The following is a 21050-nucleotide window of genomic DNA, read 5'->3' on the forward strand; positions in this document are numbered from 1 at the left end:
AAGGTCTAATTAGAGCATTTAGGAAAGATAAGAGCATGCCAGAACAACTAATGGACGATTTACATTCATGTCCTCTGCAAATGAGGTCAGAGCAATTCTTTTGCATGAGCCATTATTTACAGGGAATAAGTGAAAAAACTGTCTCAAGAGTGTCAGTAAAATGAATTTTAGCTCAAATTTATAGAAATCCATTATTTTAAAAATAAACTTGAATTTGAGATTAATAATAACAAATGACTAAAAGCAAATTGTCCTCACTTAAGTGGTCTGAAAGAAGTCAGGTGTGAGGTGCTGAACTAGGTGCTGCTGAGTGTAATCTTTATTCGTCCTGAGGAACAGAAGATGGCAAGTATAATGGCAAACTTTAAAAAGCAAACAGAGAGCAGGAGTAAATGGTTATTGTTTTTGTTCTAAAAGGAGGTTACAAGTGGATTCATCAGGAATCTCTTCTGTTCAACACATACATGAACCATCTGGAGGAAGGGATACTTTATGACCTGACAATTTGTTATTGTTACATAATTATTCAAGACTGTCAAAAAGAGAGGTCACTGTAAATTGTAAACTGTAGAATTTCAAAATACAAAGCTGGGATTTTTTCTAATATTGTGAAACTTCTATCTGAACTGATTCTTAAGGTTCACTTCAGAGGGGCGCTGGAGAGACGTACTTATTTTAGTGGTGTGAGTCATCTGTCCTATTTTGGTTGCCATCTGAAAGACATTATGGATATAAAAGGAATTAAGAAGTCTAGCTCAGACACAAGAGATTATGCTATAGACCTTTCAAATAAGGAGAAAGAGATCCCACCATAGGTATCGAGGCAATAAATTCAGATGAAAGTCAGGGTTGATGAATGCAAGATGGTGGTAATCGTGAAGCCAAGTGAAGCCATGACTCTGCGTATACCATAAGAGGCTGTTACTGCTTGATTTGAGAGTCATTGTGAGTCTGCAAACATCATCTCAGTGCTGGTGTGATTAAAAAGAGAAACAGAATTTTGGAGATTGTGGAAAAAAGGGAATTTAAGACCAATTTAAAACATGGAAGGCTACGTTAGTGCACTGACGATGCACTCATAGCTTGAATGCTATGTTTTAATAGAAAACAACTGTTTTTCTTTCTCATATGTGAAGCAGTAACAGAGCAGAGTTTAACATGAAGGAGGGTTCTGGGTTTTGGGGGTGTGGGGTTTTTTTTTTTAGTTTGTTTTTTTTCAGTGAACAGGGAAATTGTAGAACTCATACTGTAGAGCATGAGATGCTGTGGAGGCCTTAATTGTGAGTGGGAAGAAGAAAGATACAGCGACTTTGAAGTACAGTGTCACTGGTAAATATTAAGTAAGGAGATCTAGATAGGCCGTTCGCTCAGGATTTCCACAGTGAAATGCTGAGAGCTGCAAGTGTGTAGCAGAAGTGTTAGCTCTGCATGCTTTCTTTATGCTTTTCCCCATACGTTTTGGCCATTGCTAGAGATGGATTTTGCAAAATAAAATGATCGCACTGGGTTAGAGTGAGCAGCTGAGTTTAGTATGTGTCATTCTAAAGGCTGCTTCTATTTATTTGTGGTTTTTTGGTTTTGTTTTAAGGATAAGATTTCATAATAATGTTACAAGAACATGTGTTTCCTGGTTTTTGCAACTGCTTGATTTTAGTTTGGGGAGGCTCTGAAGTTCCTCCTGACTTCAATAGGTTTTGGATCAGATGCTATGTACTGTGTTTCTTTTTGGTTACTAGGCAAAGATGTACTACATCTCATTATTTTATTAGAACAAGCTTCTTGAATGAATAGCCAGCTTTTGCCTAATCTTTTAAGATTGAGCTATGTTATTTATTTACTAGCTAAGTGTGCTGGAGCATGCGCTCAAAGTAGATGTTTTTGTCAATTACTATGGCAATGGATTTTTAGTTGTCCGAATTTTAATTTATGGTACTGAAGTCCTCCACTCCCATGCAATGTCATGTTTAGGTTTTGAAGGTATTTTTCTTTGGCTTTCATAAACAGAAACATCATAGATGCCAGTTCTTCTCTGTTAAAATCTGAAATGCTTTTGGTAGTTTCTGTACAGGTGATTCCCAGCTCTTGTCACCACAGAATGCGATCGTCTTCCCCAGATGGTAATCGTTTCTTGATCCTAAATTAAAAAACTGGCTCCTAAGCATCTGGAGTTTTGTAGAATGGATTCTTGTTCACAGCATTACAAGGTCAGTGTTGGCGCAGAAGTGTTGGCAGCAGTCTGAAAAATTTGGACGTGATCACAGAAATTCTAGTTGGTTTCTTTATGTACTTTATAAACCTATACTATGTAGAGTATCTGCATTATGATCTGGGGCTCAGTGAGACAATCTTCAAAAATCTTGTAGCTCTCTTAAATGGATTCAGCAAGATGTTTTATGTCCAGCAGGAAGTCTAGCAACTAAACCTCTTCTGTCAGTTTTAGTTTGATAATATAGTACGCAAATTTGACGTGTATGAATTACTTTCTCTTTGTGCCTTCATTTGAGAAGTGGAAAAAAATATCCACAAAAATCAATCTGTCAACTTTCAGAAGAGCAGTGGGAGGAAACTGCTGAAAGTCTATAAATGATATCCTACCTAGGATAGGAGAAGGGAGATCCTATCCCTTAAATTCCATTGAATAACTTCATTCATCTTACCCGTCTGAACTGCTTTTGTTGAGTGATTGTTGTAATTTCCTAGGAGTGGCTGCTGGGATAGAAGAAGTTATCCACTGCAGACAAGGCAATTGCTTTTGGAGAATGAAATATAGGGTATATTTTTATCATAACCTTCCTATAAAGATCTCTACTGCACAATTGCTTCTTATCACAGTGGTGTTTTTACTTCCATAAGTTCTAATGTCAAATCTGATGCCAACATAATTTGCGGGAAAACAGGTGTTTGATGGATGGCTCATCCTTAGGTTCAGTGGAATGCTTCTTTTCAGCTGAGTGGAAAACAAAACAAAATTTGTTTGAATTACCAAAAATTATTTATTTATTTATTTTAAAAAATCTGTTGCATTTGCTAGTTGTCTTAAAATTGCTGGCTGCTCAGCTAAGTAAAAATAAAAGTTAGACTACTAACGCAAGGGGTTTCTGCTACCATAATACAGCCAAATATGTCTGGCTTTTTTTGTTTAGAGCTTCTATCTTATAGTCAGATGATATTTTTCCATATTGTCTGTATCTTGCTCAGTCCAAGAAATGTTCAGTGTTTGGCAGCAAGGTGGCTCTCTGATCCTTACAACTCTTTGGTTATGCAGTGTGATCACCCTTTAATGTGAATTTATCAATGTGAACAGAGGAGCCTAAACCTTCCCAGTCTTCATCACCTCCGTCTTTTGCTGAGTGTGTTTGCTCCTACTCCCGAGAGCTGTTGGGCCAGCCAGCAGCGTAATTCCCCAAGCAGTTGTGGCTGTGGCCAGCCATGGTTACCGCTAAGCATATAGACTCCAACACTGTTATTTCCTTCATGGATTTTCCCAGGACTTTTATCGCTTTCCCAGACTATACCAAAAAGAAAATTCCAGCCACACGACTGTTGAGGATGGAGGAAATGAGCACTGCTCTCACGAATGGGAACAGAATGAGAAAGACAGACCAGCATATTTTCTGGATTTTAGAGCTGAATGCTCTGCTCCACGTGAATGTTACTTTCCCAATATTTCATGTTTTAATGGTATTTCAAATGATACACAGGCTAGTTGTTGTAAATCTCTGAAGACAGTGACATAATTGCAGTTTTGTAAAGGGAGATGGGGATGATGAAGTAGAAGGATATAATTCATAAAAGGATTTACTTTCTTAAATGAGACTTGGAAGAAATGTCAGTACGTAGACCCAAAATCTCTATCCTTGAAACCTCTGTCTAATCCCATTGGCAAAGGAAGGTCTAACATTGCCTCATGCCTGACCCCTGTGCGGATTCAGAGACTAAACTGTTGTGGTCAAGCCATGCTTGTCCTTAGAAGTCTTTTTCCCACCTGTAAAGTTTCCTTTTCTCAAGAGCTCCATGAGATCAGATGGAGGGAATACACCATCTCCTTCCTATTTGTTTACCTGTTGAGCCTATGTTTTAAATTTAGATGAAAAGCAAATGCTGATTTATCATTCCCCCTCTTATCCATTCTTTTCTTTCTAGTTGTGGATTGAGTACAACGCTGTTGTACTTGAGGCTCTTCCCTCCTGTTATTTTTTGGCTTGTGTTCAAAGCAGGTTGATGTGGACGTCAGTTATCTCAAACAGGTTGAAATACAGCCTCTCCCAGAGCCGTCCCATGCATGCTATTATGGCAGATTTATGAATATCATGAAAAAGCCTGAAATCTTTACTTTTCAGTCATGACAAAGATTTTTTTTTTTGAACAAAAATTTAAAACCCAACACTGATCTTTTTGATATATGGAAAAAAGCAGGCCTTAAAGTCTGATTCATTCATATTTCACTGTTATGCCTAATGAAAAAAAAACAACCCCAACCTACTTGAATTTACTGTATTTCTACTTTTTACTTTCTTCAGCTTGGACAGCAGATTGGGTTCTCACTGCTGCAGAAGCATGACTATAGGATTCAAAAATGCCAACAAAATATTTGAAAATTGATCCCCCTCCCCGCCAGTTTTAGAGTACGCAATATGTGTGAAGTCTTAGGTTTTCCCTACTGATAGCTTGTACCCTGTCTGTAGTTCCTTCTGCCCTTCACTGTGGTAAGGAGTTCAATTTTCCCAAATTCATGCAGTTAAGACTTATGTAATCCTTTCACTTATGTCAATAGCTGCTTGTGGGTGTATGGAGACTGATTTCTAGAACATTACCTCAATAGAAATTACCTTCTATGCAGAAATTATACTAAGGCATTTCTTTTTCTTTTTGATTACGTTTTACTAAAAGAAAGTGAGAAAGATTAATATGTGTTGTTCATCAGGCCATTTAAATTTTGGCCATAAACTGATTTTATTTCAAGATCTCTGCAGTAATCCATAACATGAATTTAAGCAGTGAAAAATGCAGAGCTATATTAATAATGCTGACCTTCATTTATGGATGTAATAAAGAGGTATGCTGGTATTACAGGTTTGCAAAAAGGGAATTTTTGTGTTGCCTTTCCTTGGTTCTGAAGGCTGTAAAATGGAAAATCACTTTCAGCCTTAGCATGTTTACTTGCTGTGCAAACCTACGTGTTGCACATCTTTGCATTTCCATCACCATAAACCGAAATAATAGTCTAGAAACATTTTAAAAGCTAAAGGGAAAAATGCAGAATGTTGCTGCTGCTACTATTATGTAATAAACTCTCTTCTTCTTCACGTGGTGAAGGCATTCTAGCACAATATTTAATAGACATGATAAAACTCTATCAAAGCGCTGGTGCACTGCTGCTTTTTACGTTTACTTAAAGATCTAAGCATGTTAAAAAAGAAAAAAGAAAACCCAAGAGAAAACAAGTTCAAACACCTTGTTCTGTGTTCCCCTACATTTCAGTTCAATGCACTAAACAACTTTTGGTGTATGTTGTGTGGACAACAAAGTTAAAGCTGTTCCTGGGCATGTGGAAACAAATCAACAGCAGTGACAGCCGGATTAGGGAAGAAAACCTGGGAACAGGAGGACCTGTGTAGATATGGCCCATATTAAATGACTGTGTAAGCATTTGGCATTCTTCCCGAATTATGTGAAAATTATGAGATATGTTGCAAATTAAGACTTGTGCAGGACAGTCTTTTCCAGGTGTTAAAGTTATGGCCAGCAATAACTGTAACGTTTAATGCTAATCACACTTTTAATAGCAGAATTCTGTGGCTGAAAGTATTTTGTTTGGCTTATATTTCATTTCATTGACTTGCATATAAGTTTTATCTGTCCTAATAATTAATTGTAGCAAAATTGATAGTTTTCATTTCAAATAACTGAAACAAAAAGGAGCTTGGTCCCTAACCATTGAGCAGTACTCTGCTGTCTGCTTAGTGCTTGACTTCTGCTGCTCCAAGGTAGCCCCGAACTACCTTGCTCATCAACGTGATTCATCATATTTTCCTGTCAGTGACATAGGCCTTAAAAGCACTCTGTGCATTGATATGTTAAAATTCTTTGATACTATGTGTTTAAAATATTTATTTCACTGGGATGACAGATTTGGGAAATGCCTATATGCTGAATTATGTGTTGAATTAAACCAACAAATTCAGATGTCTGTGCTTGTAGGGAGATTGGAGTTGTAATAAAGTTAACATGATAAAATTCTGCCTTGATTTGGCTTAAGCAAATGCTATTTGAGATCAGAAAGATGGTTTTCTGAGGTGATTTTGTTGTAAACAATAGGTGCTAAATGCTGATTAAATTTAAATGTGATGAGATGTATTCATGTGTCACTCGGGTTGATATTCTAAAATAATAGTTTATTCTTCTTTATTGCAGCTTCCCAAAATATATCATGAGTACAACATTCCACAAATATTAACTCTGTCATTTAGAGTTGAAGACGTCAGTGTTGCCATGACAATTTAAAACCAAACTGATACGTTTTATACAACCTATAGACTTTTTTTTTCACAAATTTTCCAAGCAGATGCACTTTTATTAGCTTATATGGAAGTAACTTTAGCTATGATTGCGTTAGCAAGAAAACAGGAAAAGCAGAAGTTCAATAGTTGCATACAAAATGGAACAAGAAAATAAGCAGAAAAGTGAGCGTACAGAAAAGCTGAAAGTAACCCACACTAGAAAGATGCAGGTGTATTTTGTTACTGTGCTAATTGTGTTTGATAGAATTTCCTGTTTCATCCTCAAATTTCAGAGGAAATTTGAAGAGGGGGGAAAAAGTGTACTTGGGGTATTATATAGGAATAATCCCTGATGATTAGGAATTCTGTCTCTTGAGGTTGCCTTTCAGTATCACAATGATATTAAATTCTTTAGTAGGGCTTTCTTTCCAAAGGATGCACCCAACGAGCAAGTAATAGCAGTAGAGGGAGAGATAAGAGACACAACACGCAGCACGCTTCAGATGGAGTGTGTAGGCAGCCAGCAGTGTTTAAGACTCCAGGGATTTTACTTTGGAATAAGAAAAATAGAATCCGTTTAAAATTAAGCGATGATACAGTTCCAGTGATCTGAACACGTGTTGGCAGACAAGTGAGACTGACCCTGGAATGTAGCTTGCACAGATCTACAATAGTTTACTTTAGGAGGCAGCCTCGTGCCAAGGTGCCTGATGGCTTCGGTGACGTAAAAAATTTAAAAAGACATCAATTATTTTATGAACAGAATGTTGTATAATGGAATTATTCATGTAATATATCCATATTATTCATGGTAATTACCATGTTAAGGATTTCATCAGCAAATGCAGCTTTCCCTCTCTCAAATCATTCCCATTTATGCATAGTCAGATGCTGATCTCTTTCTGAATTCCTATGCTGAATGGTTAGAGATCTCTCTCCTTTTCTTGGGTTTCAGCCACATTTGCGCTGTATTTAAGCTGTCCAAACGAGAGCCCAAAGGTTGTTTTTATCTGCTCCGGAGAGAAGTTTGGATGCCTTCCCTGACTGCTGCTTAAATGTGTATTGCAGGCCTTTCTTGGCCAGGGTAAGCAAAATTGTGATGCCATCTCTGTTGGTTAAACCAAAACCGTGTCCTGGTTGTGGAAAATGGATTCCCCCATCAGATGGATGGTAGAAATGTCACAGTTGCATAATGACGCTATGAGGTGTGGAAGGCTATGTCATTTTGCCTGGTGCTAAGAGTCCTAAAGCCACCTGTGTGTTCTCTGCTTAATCAGTGCTTGCCAAAAGAGAAGGGAAAGTTGGAAAAAGAGAGGATATGTACAAAGGAAGAATGTGGCAGATGAGCCCAGAACAAACAAGTGGAATGGGAAAGAGGAGACAAGGGATTGTGGAGATACCTGTCTTACAAGCATGTCAGTTTAGGTCAGCTCTTGGTTTTGGCCAGTGTCTAGTAGAAACAAGGACTTCAGGTGTATTGCTTCTTTTAGGTATCTGAATTTCATATATTAACTTTAGGCAGTTCAGTGATGTCTTGTAGGGCATCCCGACTCAAACCTAATATATCAAAGTGACTTCCTGCTTCTTTCTGATCTCTGCTCAGCACCTGAAACACAGCGAGGGCAGTACCAAGCAATGTCAAGCACAGTGAGGGAACTAAATACACAACTTCCAGAATGGGTTGACTTTCACGTTTAACAGGTGTGGTGCTTCAGCTGATGCAGAACAGCAGCTTTCCAGCAACTCTAATACATCAACATAGTTCCTTCTTTGGATTTGTACTAGCTCTGTCTTTTGTATGGAAGAAGATATGAATGAAAGAAATCAGTTTTTAAATGGTTACTTGCTTGCTTTCTGGCATTTTGGAGAACAGTTTCTTCTTGTTCTTTTAATTCCCCTTTAACTATTTTGGAGAGATTTTGTTATGGCCAAATAATGCAATTGGCAGAACACACTGGGCACCTTATTATAAAAGTAGAATTTTTTTTGAAAGAGAATTTCCATTTTCACCCTGAATAACTTTTCAAAAAGGCCAATATTTAGAGTAGCAGTTGAAGAGCGCTCTCTAGTCTGCCACGGTAGCAGCTACATTTTATTTTATTTCAGTTCTGACACGTTGATGTTTGGCATTTGTAGGATTTGAGGGATAATCATATTTAAGGAATTATGCCCTTAAAAAATATATATGTGTGTTTTCATTGCTACTGGCAAGGAGTGTGTTAGTGATATTCATTGGTACAATTCCAGTATTGCAGACTGAATGTCATTAGTGGTTTTTTGTTTGTTTTTTAAGGCAGGAGAAGTTGCTGAATGGATTTTCCCGCTTGTATTCATATGATATCTTATTTCAGTAGGAGTACACAATTCTTGGTGGATGATATTTTTGCGTGGTTTTAGGCTGCTGTGCTGTCTTGAGGTATGTTGGAAGGACACTGTGGTGATAGGGAAGTTGCAAAGAAATTCTTATTCCTTTCATGGCTGTGTTTTTTAGAGGTGAAAATATATCCCATTTTAACATCCTTTTAAATTCATCTAAAGGATGTGATAAAACACACCAAGAAATGAAGATTCAGGGACAGGGTGACCATCTGTATCTTGGTCTCTTTGTCTCAGAACTGCAATATAATGACACTGCATTGATGTGCTAGACTTATGACTTGAATAAAGGTCTCATAAACTTCTCCTTAAAGGTATGAAAAAAGGGGAAAAAAAACCCAAACCCCTCCCAATTTTTCAACTTTGTCCCTGTCTCTCTCTCTTCAGGAAGGGAGGGGTATAATGCTTGAAGAGCATCCACTTGGGCATGAGTCATTAATGGCTAGGCTTCTTCTATTGCACAAGCAGGTTGAAATGTTTAAAATAACTTTTTTCTTAGACCCTGCTTATTTCAAGCACCTGTTTAATGCCTTTGAAGCTGAGGTGTTGGTTTCTTGAACTGCCTTGCATTCCTTATTATCTTCTGTTATTTGTTAGTATTTCGATGGGATCTATAATTTTGTTACTGGTAGAGTCTCTGTGGTGGAGGTGACCTGAACCTGATCTGTGAATACTCCTTCTCTAAATATCCCGTTACTATGGCTTCTCTCCCCAAAATGCTGCATTGCTACCTACCTTTTCTTGTTCCTTTACTTCTCCAAAGTAATCTTAGATTTATTCTACTTCCTTCCCCAATGTGCTTCATCTAATTCTGTTGACCAACACATATTACACCTTAAACCAGAAGTGCAGTGTTGCCTGTCTGACTGCCCTGGCCTCTAGCTGTACGCAGAACTCTTCTACATGTCTTTTTATTTCCAGGAGAAATCCACAGTTTTGTTTAAGACTCTCCGTTGACTTACTCTAGCCTGACACGCATACCTTGAGTGGGATCCAGGCTGCACTAGGAGCTTACATTGAACGAGTGATGTATGCACATGACTCCATTTATGTATACAGCCTGTTCAGCAATATTAGAAGGGAAGGTGTTATTTAATCTTTTCCACTGTTTCCCTTCACTTTGAGGACTTTTAATTTTGAATCCTGAAATACTACCATTGGATTTCTGGGAAGCACTAGGAGAGCTCCCTGGTGCAACTGGTGAATCTTTCTCACCATTCTTTTGGGGGACTCCAACTTTTACCAATGACTGGTTGGCTGATTTGTTTTTTCCTTTTATTTTTTATTGCATTTATAGCTTGTTTTTTTTGCCTCCAGAATTGTGCTTGTTTTCATTGTCTTCACTCAGGGTCATGTATTGGAGATTATATTGCTTCAGTTTGAGTCATTGAATTACAAATATTTTTTCATACTGCGTAGAACTTGATGCAGAAGATTACGATTCCTGAAGACTAGCAACCTAATTTCTTTTTGATCTTACTGAATTACCATTTGAAATGTAGTGATCTTCTGTTGGTCATGACTGTACCAGCAGAAACCAAATCTGGTCTTCAGGCAGCGCTTACTTTATTAAAGTTTACTGCTTTTTGGGTGAGCATTCTGTTCTGGGTCCTGGATGTCTCGTAGTGTACGGCATTTTATCCACTGTTGAAGAAAGGCATCGTCCAGTGTGTTTAGTATTTCATCACAGGAGGATCTATAGGGTGTTTTCAAAAGTACTATTACTTAAAAGTGCTCATGCCTAACAAACCAGGAATTTCCATGACTACTTCTAAGTGCAAGCAGAGAAAAATAGTAACGGTATTGTGCTGCCTGTGATACTCCTGATCGCCAAGGTGTTTCAATTTCCACTCTTCCTTTTCTTTGTAGTCTGCCAGCTGTGTTGTTTCATGTGTATCTGCATTCTTGTGGCAGACTTTTTTATTAAAAAAAACCCCAAAAAACCCAAAAAACAAGAACCACCAAAGAAGAGAGTAAACCTTTACTTTTGGTGATTGGTGTTTCTTCTGCTGAAGCTCTAATTTTACCTTTCTTATGCTTATGTGACAGAAGAACAGGGACTTGATTTTTTATACCCAAACCACTAAATATTTTTTCTACAGCTCAGGAATCTGCTGTTTACTTTAAATATAGAATTACATCATTGCAGTAAACCAGAACAAGAATGGAGCTGAACTATGGAAATGATTTTTGGTCTGCAGCGGCTTCCGGCAGGAAATACACATAAGCAGTTAAATTTATTGTAGCTAAATAAAGTAATATTAAGGAGGATGCTCCTCAGTTGTTTGGTAATCAAAGTACTGAGCATACTCAGAATACGCTATTGATCTGTGTTAGGGGATTGCAGTATTCAGGAAAAACAAGAGCTGTTGTCTCTGGGTTTTTTTGGGGAAAGTTACTTATCTACCCTACAAAATAAAGTCTTAATTTTTTTAATATCAGATTATCTACACAAACTACACCTGGGATATTTGGAAGGTTTTCTTTTATTTGGAGACTGTGCTTCAATTATGATAGTATGCCTTCCAAATGCCTTCAGCTAACGTTAGTCCTCTCGTAGGGCTACCCCAGTCGATATTCTAAAATACATTGGGATTTGTTGTGAAGACACTTCTCCCATTTCCTTAGCAATTATTGGAACAAAACTACTTATACATAAATCTACCAAGACTCTGAAGGGCCAGCACCTCCAATATGAAGAATTTCTATACTATACTTTTTTTTTTCCTCCCTGTCATTTTGATAAGGAGATTACTGAAACTATTCGAGGTAAAATTACAGTCAAGTATAGCATAAAAGTATTGCAGCACTGGGATTTCATTTAAAGATAAAAGCTTGAAAAAATTCTTTTGAATACTTTTAACATTTGCTTTAGCTATATGTGTTGAATGTTTAGGGTATTAATGGCACATAATTTTAAAGTTGTGTAGAGTGACCAAAGCAGAAAATGGAGAAATACTTTCCTAGGTCCTTAAAAAAGTTAATCTTTGCAATCAAGACTTGCTACGTCTTGATTTAGGCAAGATGTCATGGGATTTGCTTGTCATCAAAATAAAAGATTGATAAAGCCTAATGCTATTATATATATAAAAATATATGTAAGTGCTCTGTGAGTTATGAAACTTAGTGAAATCTACTGTCATCTGAGTTTAAGTCCTATAACCCCAATACTTTTCTTGCTTTCCTTTCCATTCATTGTCTCTTGCTGCTATTGCTGTAAGCCCACCTTCTTACCATGTCCTCTGTCACCTTGCGTCACCTTCAGTTCCTCCTGTTCCTATCTACAGACTCATCCTTCCTAGATACCGTCTAGGTGAGATGTACCCAATTTGCCTGGGTTTCCACTATTAAGATCCTGTAAGGTACCACTGATCCTCGAGCAAGTCTTCATAACAAATTTGGTATTTTCAGAGTTTCCTTTTAGATGTAGCACATTGAACTAAAATGTAGCAATTAATGAGCAAACAAAAACCTGTGGTTTATTCTGCCTTTGTTCTGGTCATGTGCCAGTTGTGTTCCTTATCCATATCTAGCAACAGGTATACTCAAGAAAGACTAAATATTGAAGGCAAAGACTATTTTCTTCACAAAATGGCTTAGTACTGTTCACTTGGTAAGAATAACTGTTGGTGTGTTTTCACAGAATATGAATATGAGGTGCAGACTCATGCTTTAGTTATTTCACAAGAGATGATTTAATGGATAGTGATAGTCATAATTGGAGAGGAGGAGGAGAGGACCAAAATAAAATATAGGATAATATATGATTTAAAAAATTATGTGTCTGTTTAAAGCTGAAGTTATGTCAGAATAATATTGAAATCCCTAGCCCTCAAGTTGAGATGGAATATAGTAATATACTCTTCTCACTGCTGTCACACTTCTATATTTTAATACCTGTGCTGTCTAAGATTGTGTGTGACTGCTCTCAGGAGATGTACCTGATGATTGCATGTGCTACAGATACTGTATGGAAGGAGGCAATGCTACTGCTTACAAACTTTATGCTTTTCGCAATAAAGGATACTACAAAGAACTAAGTATTTTTTTCTTGATTTATTTTTTTTTAAGAATATATATACATGCAATATTTCTGTGTATCTTTTCAGCTAATGGAAAAGACTGACAGAGAGTATTACACTCTGGATGACATGTTTGTTTCCAAAGCAGCCAAAAGAGCACGCAGTGGGGAAGAGGAAGAAATGCAAAGAAGAAAGGCAATACATGAGCACCAGCAGCTTGCTGCACGCATGGAAAAGTGCCCATACTGCTTTGATAGCAGTGAACTTTCTAAACATCTTATTATTGCAATTGGCACCAAGGTAAGAAAATAGCAATTTAACACAAATGTAAAAATAAAAAAAGAAATAAAGGAAGGCAGTGTTGATGTTGGAATGCCTAAGATTAAGAATGAAATTGCTTCTATGAAATTATTTATTGTTCTGCATCTTATTTTCCTTGTCCTTCCAGTTGATTTCACAAATTCCTCAGGGGTGAGGGAGAAAAATATATAAATCTGTCATGAATTTTAAAGCTAATCTTTGATATCAGAACTTCACACTTGCAGATTTGTGGAAGACAGGAGCAATAATGAAAGATCCAAGTGCAGAGATTAGACTGTAGGTAGATTTGTCGAAGACTAAATCACACTGCACTGGAGGAACTTTGAACTGGTGAAGAACTGTATCTGAATGATATCAAAGAAAATTAAGTGGAGAATTCAATTTTTAAGCTTAAAATCCTTTTAAATAGACAGAAATTTAGTTTGGGGAACCTTCCTGTTTCTGTTAATGCTTTTAAAAGTTGCATAAATATTTGGATTTATAACGTCTGAAATGCTTCAGTATAGGCTTTTTTGTCATTCGTTCTCCAAAGTTTTCATTCATTATTGATGTTTTTAGTTTGATTTGAAACTTTTTATAGGCCAAGAAATTAAATGCATTGATATGTATTACAGTACATTGCATTTATTTTTTATATATGTACATAATATATATTCAGGTTTTGTTCACTTTTTATAGGTATACTTATCTCTGCCAAGCACCCAGTCCCTTACTGAAGGTCACTGCCTGATAGCCCCTCTGCAGCACCATACTGCAGCCACTCTTTTGGATGAAGACATCTGGGAAGAAATCCAGGTCAGCTGAGAAACTGTCCTGTGTTCTAACAGTTTTGTAAAATAATGTTTCGAGTAATAATATACCTGTCATAAGTACCTATTTTTATCATTTCCAGCCTGGCAACTCTTTTCTGATTCCACTAAGGGGCAGAATATTCTCTCATTCTGGATGAAAATTAGTGGTCAAATATTGAAAAAGGGAGATGCGGGGTAAACACTGAAGAAAAGTTCCCATTTATAAGCACTAGAAAAAGTTGCCTGGAATGCTGCAGAACCTCTGTCCTTGGAGGTCTTTGAAACCAGGTTAGAGGAACATCCATCAAGGATGATGTAGGTACAGCTGATCCCTTACAGAAAGTGGAATAACTGCCTTTGCAGTTAGGATTTCCTTGGGAGTGCCAAGGAAAAGAAAAGGATTGTCAGGGCAGAAAGATCACTTATAATGAAACTCAAACTGAAGATATGGTTGTTTACATATCTTCAGGTTTTTTAAGCTAATCAGGGCTTTAAGTGGATGTCAGTTGAGAGAGAACTGTCTCATTCTTCTTCAATAAGGTCCCTGTTAGAATCCAGTTTCCTACCTTTTTTGAAAAGAATTATTAGAATAAAGTGCCAAGCATGATGGGTCATGCTTTCCAACTCTCTTATGAAGACATTTTGAAGGTTTTGAGTTCTGTTTTCTTTGGAAAAAGAAAATCAAGGGAGGAATGTAACAAACTTCTGCATAAGAGATTGACTGTGATTGTCAATCCCCCTCTCCTCTGCCATCAGGATTATTACAAGGGGAAAACAACTTGCAACCTCATGTATCAAAATACTGGACGCTATTTCAGACCAGAGAAAGGCTTCGTTGCTTTGCATAGATTTAAAAACAGGTTAATTCATGATTTTTGAAATGGTTTAAATAACGTTGGTCTTGCCTCAAGCCTGGCAGATGGATTCTTTGAATTTCCAAATTTATTCCCCACATTGATTCGCATAGCTTATGTAATTTTTATACAGTGTTTCCTAGTAAGTTATGCTCCCGCCCAAGCAGGAAGGGGAAGAAGTTCTTTTGTATATGACAGAGATACCTGAGAAAGTTGGATAAGAAGCACATCAGTGCAACAGGTAGGATCAGGAGGAACAACAGAGCATGGGAAAAGTGAAAAATACGTTTATTCTATATTTTCTATTTATCCTAACCTCTTTTAACTAAATAGATGGTAATTTTTCTGAATTTGTATGAGAAGGAAAATAGGATAAAGAAAAGATAAGCAAATGCAGTTCCTGTATTCAATGCTGGTCTTTTCCTTCCTAAAAAATGCAACTAAAACCATTATCCATTGACCCTGTGAATATATCCATAGACAGTTTAAACATTTCTTTGCAACAAAGTACTTTGGGAAGTGAGGGACACAGATTTCCCCCCCCCTCCCCAGCTTCTATGTAATTCAGTAGGAGGAGTCTGGAAGGCTTTAGCAGGAACATAAGCATACACTTACTCAGTAACTAAACTAACTTTCTGATGCCAGAGCCATATTTTGTATTGCTGTTGAGGGGAAAAAAAATTATCACACTTTAAATAGCCATAAAATGTTGTATTGATTACATGTTTTAGCTAACTGTTTTTGCTGGGGTATTTTTTTTAAGATATGTTGGAATAAAGCAAGAAGAGTTCTTTTATACTGTATGCCTTCAAGCACTTGGGTTTGACATATTGTGTGTTTTAGACTGATGCGCTCGGTTGCCAAAGTAAATATGCATGTAATTTTTTTTTTGATATGAAAAGATATAAATCTTCGCATGTTCTGTATTGACTGAGCTGTTACATGTATCAATGTCATGTTCATCCGAGCATAAGTCAAGCCCTCTTATTTACTGTTATGAATGGCTTTGTCATTTCCAGTGCTAATTATCCTTCACCTTTTGTCCCACTCAGAATTTGGAGGACAAGGGCAATGTATTTAAAAACAAGAAGGTGCAGACTGGGAAACATTAACTACTATCTGCAGATATTCTAGACTTTTCAATGGATTTGTATTTCAGTTGATATTGCAGGGTAGCAACTAGAAGTAATAGTCTTTCCCAACCTGTGGTTTAATGTTTCTCTTATCTCAGCCCAGTTGCTTGCTTTGGTGTATTTCAGAAATAAAGGTTTGGGGCCCTGGGTGAGGGGGAGAAGACAACAAGCTATTAATGAAGAATTGTCTGTTGTTCTGTGCAGTAGAATCCCATATCGGTCATGGTACGGTGATCCATTCACTGGGCAATATCAAACAAAATTGTATTAGGGGGGTGACGGTAGAGCTTTCTTGTCACAGCATGGAGCAGCTTATTGATGAGGAAAAATTCAGGGTACAAGAGCCTACTTTGGAAAGCTTAAATACCTGGTTAAGATATATATTTGGCCAAGTTTCTTAGACTTTTTGATTCGTACTGTGCGAGACAACAAGGGGGTGGAGAGAAGAGAGCTCAATTTCTAGTCCTGTTGCATTGAAAACCTGGCAGTGATTTGTTTTCCATCTGTTTTACTTCAATACTTGCTGATGTTCATGAATATTTGTATTTGCTTGTGCTTGTTTGATTCATCAACTCTCCATTTACATTAAGATAGGGAATCTTAAACCTGTAGATGGGATTAGCCTTTTAATCGTGTTGTACTTCTAAGTGTTGTTAATTGAAAAAAAAAAAAAAATCAATGCAAAAAGGACAACCTGTTGAGTTACATGAGTCGTAGAGCTATGGTGCCTGTGGTTTCAGGCTCATACAGTTTCAGTGATTTCTTGGCTTACACTGTGGAAATGGTACAGGAAGCATGTATAATACAAAAATCTTCATTTTTAAAAAAGCAGTTTTCAAAATCTTAAGACACTTTTGAAACATTCACCTTGTCACAAAGTCAGACCTTTTGTGCATTTGAAAATGAGTCTGAATGAGTCTCAGAAATCATCCCTTGTGCTTGATAATTTAGTTCAGCATCACCATTGTAAGCTATAGACTGATGCTCTTGCATATCTTGGATGCAAATACCAACTGCCAAGAGTCAGGGAACAGCAAGAGCGGGCTGCTCCCCAGGAAGGCAAGTCAAGGGTGGAAGGTGATGGGCAAGGCAGGTGGGGGAAGTCACCTCACTGACAAGGCACAGTCCCATGGTACCCAAGCCAGGAGAAGAGAGCAGGTCCATGATGGTAGACAGGGTCAGCAGTGATGACCAGACAACTCTGCAGTGCTGACTTCAGTTCAAGGTCAAGTCAGGGCCAAGATCTGCCAGGTACATCACTGGGCACAGGCATCTCTGAAACTTAGCTGAAGCAAGGACCAAAATTGATAGCCTGAGCTTAATTTCAGCTCCTGAGTGATGGGGTAGGACCTGGCCTCCACTTCTCCCAGCTCCTTTTTGCCCAGCTCTTCCTGCTGCATCTGATCCCAGCTTAGACCTGCAGCATGTCGGATCTGCCCATCTGCACGGGTAGCAGGTAGAGGGGTCTGCAAAGCCTGATGAGTGTGTGCGGGGCCCTGACACTGGAGCTAGCAGAATTATAAATTGAAATACACTTTGAATAGGTGCGACACCTAATCCCTATGAAGAGGAACTGGTAAGTGTGCGTTGAAGCCAGATGTATTAAGTATTACATTAGGTTAACTTCCATACAATGAAGATGGTGGTTATAGCCATGGCTTTCTTTTGAGGCAACGTTAATATTTTCCGTAAAGGTCAAGCATGCCTAGTGGAAATGTGTTGGGGTTTTTTTTTTGTTTTTTTTTTTTTTTTTTTGAAATAGTGTAATTGGAAGGAGCTGTGAAAGGATAATGGTATCTGTAGTCAGTAGAAGCCAAGATTTTACCTTCTTAGAAATTGCAAGCCTGGGACCTAGTGTTAAAGCCATGTTGTTTTGTGGAGCATCACAGTTATGAACTTCAGCACAGTTTTAATTTCAACTGTAAAAATATGCGATATTTGTTAAAACTGAGTTTGTAGTGTTAATTATAATGTGTACTTCACAATAGCTTTCTAGACTTCCTATGTTTGTATCACAGGAAATATAGTTTATATTAAATTGTTGAATAATACAGAATTTTCCTAGTATGTTTGCTGCTGTTATCCAATTTATTATGGGTTTATTATGAATATAATATGTTAGTGACATAATATAAAATATTGTATCTGAAAGCTTTGAAAAGTCAATTCAAATTAGACTTATTTTTTCTTTAAACAGATGTTCCGAAGTGCATTAGTGAAAATGTTTGAAGCTAAAGACTTAGACTGTGTGTTCCTAGAAACAAACATGAGTATGAAGAAACGGTATCACATGGTATATGAATGCGTTCCTGTTCCAAAAGAAGTAGGAGATACAGCTCCAATCTACTTTAAGGTAGATGAAAATGTTTTTTCTTAGGTCATTTGAATGTATTTATCATAATTCTTCTATTTCTGGAGAACATTTTGATATTCAAGTACTATTTTTGAAAAGATGGATTCTTTGATCCTACTTCTTGATCCGTTCTTTGATCGTATTCCTTGATCTTAAAACAAGCCCTGTGAGGTAATTCTGTTTTTCAAGTAGTCAGTGGAAGAGCTGTATGTCACTGTGCAGTTGCCTCAAGTCTGACTGCACTGACAAATACTGGAAGAAAATGAGAGAATTGTAATTTCTTGAAGTGCTGTAAGGATTGCAATACTTCTCACTTAAGTCTTGTAGTATAAACTTAGAACCCCATACATGTGCCTTGGTAAGCATAAAATGAGAAAATAATGTCAGCAGTTTTAAGAAATACCAATATATGTTTCCTCCCCATCTTAGCTCAGTAAGAACAAATGTTGCATGTGTCTTAGGTCTCTCATGAACATTAGACAGCATGGCAGATATTTCTTCTATACCTTTTCTGATCTCTTTCCCCTGACGCTGTAAGGGAAGGCTCGTTGAAGCTTTTGCTTGAAACGGAGGCCTTTCAACTTTCAACTGGATCGAGATTTTCCTTTAAATTATTTTATTTGTTCTTTGAAACATTATTTTTGTTTTCTGGAAATAGCATGATTGTTTTTTGATGAAGTGGAGCAGTTAGTAGGATGAACAGTGATGCAGTAACTTTTACCACATTTGAAACCCTCTACCTGATTGATTTCATTGCTGCGCTTCAAGTGCTGGTAAAACGTGTGTTTCAGCTGAATACTAAAGGAAAGACAAAATGCAAGATTTAATGCAATGTCATTGGCATAAAACTTCCTTTCAGAAGTTGCCACCATTAAAATACACAGCAAATGAAATTTAAAAGGTACCTGCGCAACACTAGACTCAATTCCATGCTATGGAGGATACAGAGGCAGCTTTAAAGGTTTTCAAGCACAATCAGCCTTCTAAGCTGGATTCTCCTCTTATCATTTAAAAAAGAAAAAAGGCTAATATAGTGCAAAGAATTCATAAGAGTTTTTGTATAAGCTTAGTAAAGAGAATGTGACCTTTTAGTTGAAACTTGTTAGAGATAATTTGTGTCAGGCAAAAGGTAAAGTTCAAAAAAAAAAAAAAAAAGGAACAGAATTAAGTGAGTTTGAAGTTATTATATGATGCCTTCATAAAGTATGTAAGTTGTGGAAATCAGAAGAGTTCCCAAAAATAAAGTTACTTTGTTAAGAAATAATTTGTACTTACAGTGGAATATGCTTCACTACATTTAAAAGTTAATTCTTTGCTTGCTGTATGAAGGACTATTTTCACATTCAGATAAAATGATTTTACAGAAAGCTATAATGGAGTCTGATGAGGAGTGGTCCATGAACAAGAAGTTAATTGACCTTTCTTCAAAAGATGTTCGGAAATCTGTAAGTAATGAAATCTATTGAACGCTGAATTTCTCAGCAAATTCTTCTCATCTTTTTTCATTGTTAACTGTTTCCAAGAGAGAAGAAAGGGAACACAATTAGATTAGTGCATCAGGAGATGGCTTAGGTACAATGAGAATTAAGAGTCTGACTGAACTCCTAACTGACATTAGGGAAAAGATTCCCATTTATTTCAACAATTGGTGGACTGAGCTGCAAGCATTGACTGAGAACAAAGCTGGTACTATGAGAACATGTACCAGCATAATTTTCTTGATTAACTTTAAGAATTAAGATAGATCAAAGATTTTCAAATTACTTTCCTGAAAAAATATGATGTGTCTTTTTCGTTGCCCTAGAACAGCCATTTGTGTTGCTAAGTTTATGAAGCGAAAATATAAATAGCATTATTTTTTTCTAAAACAAGGTAACAGTACTCTGTCTCCTGGATACCAAACTGAAACATCTTTGTATATACAAATCTTAAAGGAATAATGCTGAAACTGCTAGTTTCAAAGATTGTTCCATCTTTTTAATATTAAACTCAAAGATGTGCGATATATAGACTTTACCACAAGAAGTTTACTACTATGTAGTAATAATACTTAATTTCTGAAAGTGTCTTTTAGTAAATATGGCACCTTTGCACTGAAAAAAATTCTAGTTTAGGAGAAAGGGGAGATGGGTTTTAATAATGAGACATGAAGGCTGATGTGACAAGGAGAGGGAGACTAAATGCAGAAGAGTAGGTGATTGCGTGAGTGCATAGTAGGAAAGATTTTGTATATTGTGATGGCTGTTGAACTAAACCAGCAGTTGTAGCAAATATAACAAAAAGACAAAATTTATTCTGCCACATAAGCTGAAATGTCATATAAATGTAATGGGAGTGAATTATGGGTCACCTTATTCAAAGTGGTGAGGCTTCACCTGGAAAATTTGGGTCTGATTTTTGGCACAGTTAAGAGAGTTACAGAAGAGAGCGTAGGTTAGAAACTGGTTTAGGGGTTGTGCAGTCTAGGAAGGAAAAGACTGAAATGGGATGTGATGGTAGTTTTCTGTGTATAGGAGATTATTATAAGGAAGATCATGCTTGACCAATCTGATTTCCTTCTACGACAAAGTGACCTGCGTAGTAGATGAGGGAAAGGCTGTGGATGTAGTCGGTCTAGACTTTAGTAAAGCATCTGACATGGACTCCCACAGCATTCTCCTAAATAAATTGACTGCTCGCAGCTTAGATAGGTGGACTCTT

General features: G+C 37.1%; 1 protein-coding gene across 1 annotated transcript in view; it reads left to right on the plus strand.

Annotated features, from left to right (window-relative positions):
* CWF19L2 (CWF19-like 2, cell cycle control (S. pombe)) overlaps positions 1-19795 on the plus strand; it is a gene marked incomplete at its 3' end in the record, with an annotated part of 25671 nt that extends 5876 nt beyond the window's left edge. Inside the window, exons 4-7 of the mRNA XM_009694702.1 lie at positions 12986-13198; positions 13898-14014; positions 18195-18350; positions 19715-19795. Of these exons, the coding sequence (XP_009693004.1) occupies positions 12986-13198; positions 13898-14014; positions 18195-18350; positions 19715-19795 (567 nt within the window). The remainder of the gene's footprint in view (positions 1-12985; positions 13199-13897; positions 14015-18194; positions 18351-19714) is intronic.
* Between the last annotated feature and the right edge of the window lie 1255 nt (positions 19796-21050).

Source organism: Cariama cristata, unplaced genomic scaffold (genome assembly GCF_000690535.1).
Source record: "Cariama cristata isolate BGI_N322 unplaced genomic scaffold, ASM69053v1 scaffold15812, whole genome shotgun sequence".
Classification (NCBI taxonomy): domain Eukaryota; kingdom Metazoa; phylum Chordata; class Aves; order Cariamiformes; family Cariamidae; genus Cariama; species Cariama cristata.